Genomic DNA, 8,429 nt, shown 5'->3' on the forward strand with positions numbered 1-8,429 from the left:
GGCACCTGGGGCTGCACTAAAAAAGAGCAAGGCTCAGACAAAAGGGAGGGTGCAAAAAACCAGGCCGGTCCCTTTATACAGTCCCAGTAGCACAGGACCGCCACACACAAACCCAAGCTGATGGACCAGCGGGAGTGGGCGAAACAAAGCCACCCTGTACGAGGCAGAGAAAGGGAAAGGAGTGCACCCCTCCTTTTCCCACCATCATACTCTCCTGCCATGCGTTACTGGCTTGGTTGCATTATCCATGGCAGCCTAATCAGACCAAAGGAACGTTGTCCTAGATTGGTTTGCCTCCCTCTCTCGTCCCAACAGCACACCCCTGGTGCCTGGGCAGACCCCTTCGGACCGCGGAGGGCCCAGCCACTTCCATTTGTCACTGATTAAAAAAGCCTCTGTGAGCAGGGAGGTGTCTGTCGCCGGAGGTTGTTTAGGGAGCCGGTGGGCGGCCGGGCGTGTGAGGGGCGGGGGCCAGTGGGACCGGGGGGCTGGCCGGCCCTGTGACACTATGCAGCGCAGCGGCGCTTACATGAGGAGTCATTCAGGAAGAAAAGCCCCGTGAAAAAAAGGGGGAAGGCGGCCACAATGGAGGTTGAGCCCGAAAGATGACAGGGCACAGCCAGTGGGAGAAAACATTAGCCCCTAAAATAATTTCTATTCGCAGCACAAAGACCGAGTCCAAATAATTAGGTCGTGGGGAGCTGGTTTGAGCTACTCAGTGTGATGCCCCAACTGTTCCCCCAAAGAAGTTATTGGGGTTCATGTGACATGGGAATGCAGAAGGCAAATGCTCCGATTGACTTAAACGAATTACACCCAATAAAATACAAATGTTAGAATCCTCGTGACTGATAAGCATACTGATCATCATTTTGAATTTGCATCCAAGCATGAGCAGAATAAACAAACAATGTGTGGGTATGACTTGTTAAGTATGTTAAGTACCTTTTTAGAGCTTTCACATTCAAAACAAAAGGTTAGAAGGCTTTATTTTTAAGAAGCACCAATGCATCCATTTAAGATACCACAGAAGAAGCCAGACGTCAATCCAGTATCCTGAAAATTATAAGGTCAAACATTGCATATGCAAAGGATCAGAAGTAAATAAAGTAGTCCAATAGATACCAAAATTCATTCTGAAACAGAATGTCAGAAACGGATTTGACTAACTATAGTATGGCTGCATTTATAATAGTTTAAGGGGCACTAAATAACATGCACCTTCTTATTGAGATAGCGGTCGGGTTAATACTGAGGCAATGCCTTGATAACAATTGCACTGTTGTCATGCACCATGACCTCTGATTAAAATACTTTTTCCCCCTCTTTCATAGGGCTGAGTTGGCAAAGACTCTGACAAAGAGATGTACTTATGAAATTAACCAAATAAAAGTGCAGTAATAAATACTCTGTTCTAAGTCAGATAATCCATGACCATGCCACTGCTGCTGAGTAAAGTAGATAAGTAGGCTGGAATGTCACTTCCAAAAGGAGAAGCCATGGGCCTTATAACCAACACAGAAAGAGGCATGCAATGTTGAAGACTCAACAGTGAGAGTAAAGTGACCAGAACACACATTTTGCACACCATTATTCTAACTGCTTTAATTACAGTGCTTTTCTGTCAAAATCAAAGCTGAGAAAAGTTGACATGTAAAAAATAAAACATTCATGTTAAAGAATCACACTAATGGTCAATCTACAAGATTAACAGTTCTGCACCCCAAGTCAAACAATTTAAAGCAAACTCCGAGTTGTGGTTTGTCTCACAAAAAATACCAAAAGTTTGGTTGCTTCAAGTTTTCTGCATCAAGCATCGTCTTATAGTAACATAGTTAATCATTCCATTGGTATCTGAAGCTATGAAACAGTACACTTAAACGATTGACTTGGAGGCCATGGCCAGTAGCTTAACAAGTAACACCCTAGCGCTGTATTTGTAGAATCAGATAGATTTCATATTGCTATAAACATGCCACATTCAACAGAGGGCCGTGTACAGATTTTGACAAAAGGCATGAAAGCAGCCACAGAGGGCCAGAGACAAATCAGCCCAGATGCTGATCACACAACACAGGTAATGATTTATTATTATTATTATTATTATTATTTCATTGCAATGCTTATCGATATGATATGAATGTGCTGACTGACATCTATCTAGAAGGGCCCCCTGTGGGCCTTAGGCACCAGTTCTCAAGGGTAATAATGAGCACGGAGTAGGCATAAAATGTAAACAATCACGACCCCACCCTGCTCCGCCACTATCATGCAGTTTTGCTCATTCAGGTTCCTCAGAAAGGCAGACCATGATTAAACCTGAGACACGACAATGTTCTCCTACACAAAAGCAGGTGAGGTGAAGGCCATCACACGTCTTCACCTGACCTTTTTGACAGCCCCCACGTAAAATGCATAGAAATCACCTCAACGACCTCGTTCGCGATGGTGCATTGCTGCTTTTGCTGTGCAGCGTGCATGCACGCTTTGCCATTTCAATGCATTCTGATTAAATCAGAATGTATTGAAATGGCAAAGTGCGCATGCCCGCTGCACACCAAAAGCAGCAATGCACCATCACAAACGCGGCCAACAGTACACCTTTCAATGGCATCCAATGACAAATAAAGCTCAACAATAAGGTTCTGATTAAAAGTCCCACTTGAAGCCGGACCGCAAGGACCACTTGCTTTCAAATGGGTTACAGTGTAACTAAGGTATTAACAAAAACGTTTCATAGTTTCTTATGTTTACATGATAGTCATAATTAAAGGAGAGAAAAAGGTAGCAGGTAGTGTATCTGTACAGTATCGACTGGCATCTGGTATTTTAGTTTTAATAATAATAATAATTAGGTTTCCCCTGTCAGTTCATGTGCAATGTTACATGAGTGTTGGAGAAGAGAAAATATCCATAATGGCATTATCTGACAGAGAGAAGAGTGCTGAAGATAACAGACTCCTTTACAATTGCTGCTTCCGTTCTCCCTTTTCCACTCCCTAAGTGTTTCCAAAAAAAGCCTGTTAAAGGTTATTAAATAACAAATGTAATGAAATATTGAGTAAGTTACATATTGCATAAGAGTGCATCGGGCAGCCCCATACCAAAACAAGACTATTTACATTAAATAGGAGACCAGGGGCCTATACTAAGAAGCTGGTTCAGGAGTAAACCAGGTTTAGAGGTAAATCATTCTATTAGATGATTTACCTCTTAACTTAACCTGGTTTACTCCTGAGCCAGCTTCTTAGTATACCCCTCTGGAATCTACAACTCGGCTTTGTCCTCTTACTGGTATAATATTGCTGTGGCCAGACGTGAGATGAGGGTAGTGTCCACTACCCTTGCATTTTTTTAAACCCCCAAAGTTGCTTGATCTTTTTTTCTTTGTCAATGGGTGGAGTAAAAGCGATGAAGGAGGAGGGGAGGAGGATGCGGCAGAGCGTCTGAGGGATGGATGGCACATGTGCAGGTCCTCATTTTGCATTCCGCAGCTGAGTGGAAAGCCAGTCAAGTCCTTCGTACAGGCCGTCACCACTGGTGGCACATGTGGCCTGGATGTACCAGTTCCTGTGGCGCAGGGAGTGAAGTCCTAGTTTGTCCGTGATCTCGGCAGCGTTCATGGCATTGGGAAGGTCCTGGACAGAACAAGACACGGTTCTGGGTTAGGAGGGGAATCAAACAAGTTCGTCATGTCCATTCCTGTTGCTTGTGGCCTTGTTGTGACACAGGGCTTGACGTCATCAATGATTTAAGTTTCATTCAATAACTCGCAACAGCACAACTCAAAGGTCATTATCACATTTGCAAACAGAATGTTAAATGGGGAAAGCCTACGTTGACAGTGGAAACTTAATAGGTTTCTCCACAGAGGCAGGGCAAAGCAGAGGCTAGAGGCCACAATCAACAGAAAAGGACCAGAGAAATTAGTATTAGAAATTAGTATTAAGGTCAGAGTTCCACTCTACATGTCGTCCACTAGATGACACAGGTGCATTACATTAGGACGGTGCTTGTTAAGGAAGGAGCTGGAACACACTGCAGCTTAATGGGTTTTTTATTGTTTCATTGGTGCAAACACAAAGTGAGAAGAAACATTGAAGCGTCAGTCACATGTGTTTGCGCCAAATGGCAGACAAGATCAGATAAGATGAAGCTGGAGTGTAGTCTTTAACAAGACATCGTTCTTTCAGGCAGTGCAGCATCATTTAGATCAGTGGTTCTTAACCTGGGGTGCGGGCATCCCCTGGGGGTGCGCCAGAGATTTCAGGGGGTGCGCAGGATTTTGTTTGAGCTCAGGGTGTGACTAAAATTCTGTTGGCGAACATTATAATTAGGCTAAATCAAAACCAAATTAAAACCTGTTTTGGTCCCCATATCAAGTCATTAAGGTATTGAATAATGTCTCAAGCAAGAATCATTATAATTAATAACTTAAATCATTTAGTGCGTATACATATGTAGAGGTTTGGGTTGGGGGTGCACGGTATTGTCTTGGTCACAGGTAAGGGGGTCCGTTCGGAAAAAAAAGTTACACAACCACTGATTTAGATCATCATACGAGTGGGGTGTTCTGGAAAGTAATTCCAAGAACATGGTTAAGTGATAAACCTGGCTAGGTTAACCTGCATGAAATGGTAAGCTAACCTGCTAATAGATAGCCCACCGCTGTGAGAAAACAAAGACTCGATGCTCTTGACTTGTATTAGATGATTTACCACTACCTCAAGACTGACTTAACCTGGACTACTCAGGTTCTTGGCACAAGGACAGGTACAGGGTTGAAAGTCAGATACCTGTTTGTTGGCGAATACTAATAACACTGCTTCCCGGAGCTCGTCCTCAGCCAGCATCCTCATCAGCTCCTCCCGTGCCTCGTTCACTCTCTCTCTGTCATTACTGTCCACAACGAAGATGAGACCTGAGGGGGAGTAATGAACAAAAAAAAACAAAACATAAAAACAAAGAAACCTTAGGCTTTGAAATCTTTGTGGCAGTTTGTGTTAAAGGGGTATGCCACTATTTTGGGGCTTAATACAGTTAAAATCGTTGGCTGGGGTTTATAAAGGTGGTAAAGTGTCTTATTTTTCATGTTAAGCGTTGTCTTGCTTTAAAGGCCAACTTCCGATAAAACTCAGTTTTACTCACTCCTTTCGAAGATCGGACGGTCACCCCAAGTTAAACTCACTTGCAAGGCTCTCATAGCGGTGCGTCAACTCTCCTGGCTGTGTTTCCCGGTGTTTCCCAATTTACATAAATAATGCAGAGAAACGAGCGAATCACGAAAGCCTTTCTGTGTTTCGTCACGTCGAAAGAAGGCGTTGCCCACAAAGGTTTATATCGACCCATTTATCTAAAAACATGTCGAGTAATTTTTTTCTGCTTGTTTTCAAAACAAGCAACGTCTGGTGGCCCGAAACATAGCTTAGCTTAGCTATCAGCTGGTTGCTACTCTCAGGTACACACACAGCACAAAGCCTCATACATAAAGCCTGCTCACTCCGGTTGCTCCCTGCCTGCAGCTCGCCTAGGGGTCGCTGTCGAAAGAGCACAGCCCTGAATGGAGCCTGCACGCCTCCGTTGGCGCCCCTATAGTGCAGTACCACCCGGGGAAGTGGCGACTCTGTTTCCCATTACATTCTCTCCAAGAACTGGAGGACTGAGCCAATCAGAGACGCGTTTCTTTGAGAGCAGGAGGAGTGAGCCAATCAGAGACGCATTTCCACGAGAAACACGGAACACTCTCTCGTTTCTCCACAAGCCACCTTGCCAGCTTGCAAAAACGTCTTGAAACAAAGCAACCAGAACGTTTTTTAAAACAGGACCAACGCGAAACACATTCAATAACAATTGGGAACACGGCAATATTAATTAAATGACGTTGAGAGGCCATCTTTAAGACAAGTAAAAAGAGGGAATATGTCGCTAAGCTAGCGATTTTAACTGTATTAAGCCCCAAAATAGTGGCATACCCCTTTAAAGCACAACACATGGCATGGCAACACAGACTACAGACATCAATGCCACGTAATCATTACACCAAAGGTGTCTGGGATTACAGGTGTTCAAATCTTATCTGGATCAGCGATCAATCTGACAGGGAATAAATTATCATTAAAGACACCAAGACTTACCCTGTGTGTTCTGGAAGTAATGGCGCCACAACGGTCGAATTTTATCCTGACCACCCACATCCCAGACGGTGAAGCTAATGTTCTTGTATTCTACAGTTTCCACATTGAAACCTGTATGCCAGACAATGATGTATAAGGGTCAGGGTGAAGGAGGTCATCTCATCACAGAATCCTTCATTAGTGAAATGTCATCAAAAGCCATAACATGACAAGGTATCATGTGTAATGATAAACAGGGCCGCTGCTAACGTTTTGGAGGTCCTAAGCATAACCAGTCAGGAGCCCCCCCCCCAATAATTACATTATAACAATAATCTACCAACTAATAAATATATGTTCAGTAACGCAATCTCAATTTAAGAGGCCCCAATTTTGAGGACAAAGTGGTTGGTGCCCCATGCACTGGTTGGTGCCCTAAGCACTCTGCGTACTCTGCTTATGTCTAGCGGCTGCCCTGATGATAAAGGTATATTGATTACTATACTTTTTTACAATTCCTATTGTGTCCATTCAACCCAGATCAAGAGACTCACCAATTGTTGGAATAGTGGTAACAATTTCACCAAGTTTGAGCTTGTACAAGATTGTAGTTTTTCCAGCAGCATCAAGGCCGACCATAAGAATTCTCATCTCCTTCTTGCCAAACACTTTAAACAAGTTGGCAAATAGGTTACCCATGGCTCTGTTTCAACAATGGATTGCTCCTTGAAAATCTGTCAAGTGGAGGAAACAACAACACACAATTGTAACAATTCAGTATCAGGACACGTGCTTTACACCCTTGTCGTACATGACAGTTTGTGTGTGTGTGTGTGTGTGTGTGTGTGTGTGTGTGTGTGTGTGTGTGTGTGTGTACAGGGGTGGGGAGAGATGATCAGTGGGATATGAAACGACCCTAACCCTACTCCTAACCCTAACCTTAACCCTAAACCTAACCCTAACTCGCTTGTTTGAAATGCTTGATTACCATGTGATGTACCTACCGAAAGGGCGTCAAACTAGTGAGTCCCTATGAAAATAGTTGACCATAACACACACCATTCATATTTGCAGCCAAGATCCTCTAGACTTGACTAACCTCGTAGTTCTACCACACCATAACTCATGGCATGCGATGTGGGGCAAGCCACTTAGGCTGTAAGCAAACCAGATTGGTATGCGGAAATCAAACCATGGGACAAATTACCATTCCGGTCTGAAACATAGGCCTACTTTGGTTCATATATTGATAAAAAGTAATAAGATGAGGATTTCATCCGAGCCAATGCCTACAGGCAGCCAGTCTTTATTAAGTTCACTGACAATGGCAGCTAGTTTACAACTTAAGCTAACTAGCATACACTGCCCTAAGCTGTTTCTTTTGCAGACATCTGGCATAATACTTCATTCAGACGCAACAATGTTGCAACGCACCCATTACACTGCGAAAGAGCGGGTGGTTGTAAATTCAGCATTCATAACAACACTGCTGTTGTGGGGTTAATCTGAAGAACACGCTATGCTAACTCTAACAATGAGCAACATACAGAAATGTATAAAATTAAATAGATAGGTAACCGAAGGTAACAAGGTAACGGAAACACCAGATGCATTGTAGCATAATTTGACGGGGGGGCATTCACGCCATGTTAACAATGTAGCAGCTAACGTTCTAAGTCGGCGTCATTGTTTACCAAGTTCAGCCAGATAATGTCAAAGACAAGTTACAGCTAGCGTGCTAGCCGGACTAGTGCTACTTAACTGTCCGCTTACAGACAACAAATCTCAGATCAGCTCAGATGACTAAGAAGATGAGTGTATAAGTAGCGAGGCCAATTATCACCTTCTTGCAAATGCACAGTCAAGAGTCTGAAGTCGTATACTTTGGCCTATCAATTTAAACAAAATCACTGTGCGTTATTTTCTAAATAATTCATTGGCTTACTATTTGCTTGCTTCCTCTGTGTGTGCGGCTTTCAAGGCGTTCCCTTCCTCAAAATGGCGATTTGTCGGCCACGTCAACACGTCCGTAAGCAGTTAAACATGAAACGTCTACTCATCATCCAACCTCTGTGGGGTGGAGGACCAAATTTCAAGTTGCGAAATGCTGCTCCACTCACCGGCGTATTGGTCCTGTAAGTAATGCTGCAGCATAGGCCTACACCCATGTGAACATGTTTCCCATGTGTTTTGGACTTTTAAATGTTATTTAGCCTTTTAATAGGCTGCCAGGCCTGATAGCCTAGGCAAGTGATGCTGATGCTGGAGCATATTCAGAACACTTAGTTTGTAGGCCTATTAGGTCTACTATTAGAA

At 43.5% G+C, this 8,429-nt stretch overlaps 1 protein-coding gene across 2 annotated transcripts; it reads right to left on the reverse strand.

Moving 5' to 3' along the window:
* Positions 1 to 2,822: 2,822 nt before the first annotated feature.
* On the reverse strand, positions 2,823 to 8,174 carry arf1 (ADP-ribosylation factor 1). 2 transcript variants are annotated; one of them, XM_063219305.1, is made up of 5 exons: positions 8,059 to 8,174; positions 6,668 to 6,847; positions 6,135 to 6,245; positions 4,797 to 4,921; positions 2,823 to 3,638 (listed from the first exon to the last, which is right to left on the reverse strand). In XM_063219305.1, the coding sequence occupies exons 2-5, from the start codon at positions 6,810 to 6,812 to the stop codon at positions 3,477 to 3,479; spliced, it is 543 nt and encodes a 180-aa protein (XP_063075375.1). In that variant the 5' UTR covers positions 6,813 to 6,847; positions 8,059 to 8,174; the 3' UTR covers positions 2,823 to 3,476. The 2 variants fall into 2 exon arrangements, with proteins under 2 accessions (XP_063075375.1, XP_063075376.1); XM_063219306.1 differs by lacking the exon at positions 8,059 to 8,174 and adding an exon at positions 7,957 to 8,052.
* Between the last annotated feature and the right edge of the window lie 255 nt (positions 8,175 to 8,429).

This window comes from Engraulis encrasicolus, chromosome 16 (assembly GCF_034702125.1).
Source record: "Engraulis encrasicolus isolate BLACKSEA-1 chromosome 16, IST_EnEncr_1.0, whole genome shotgun sequence".
NCBI classification, from domain to species: domain Eukaryota; kingdom Metazoa; phylum Chordata; class Actinopteri; order Clupeiformes; family Engraulidae; genus Engraulis; species Engraulis encrasicolus.

Excerpts from the sequence above, each read along its gene's own strand:
- arf1 (XM_063219305.1), bottom strand. The coding sequence starts at position 6,812 with ATGGGTAACCTATTTGCCAACTTGTTTAAAGTGTTTGGCAAGAAGGAG. Across the intron at positions 4,922-6,134 it reads TTACTTCCAGAACACACAGG|GTCTCATCTTCGTTGTGGAC; the intron begins GTAAGTCTTGGT and ends ACTCCCCCTCAG. Across the intron at positions 3,639-4,796 it reads TAGTATTCGCCAACAAACAG|GACCTTCCCAATGCCATGAA; the intron begins GTATCTGACTTT and ends TGTTCTGTCCAG.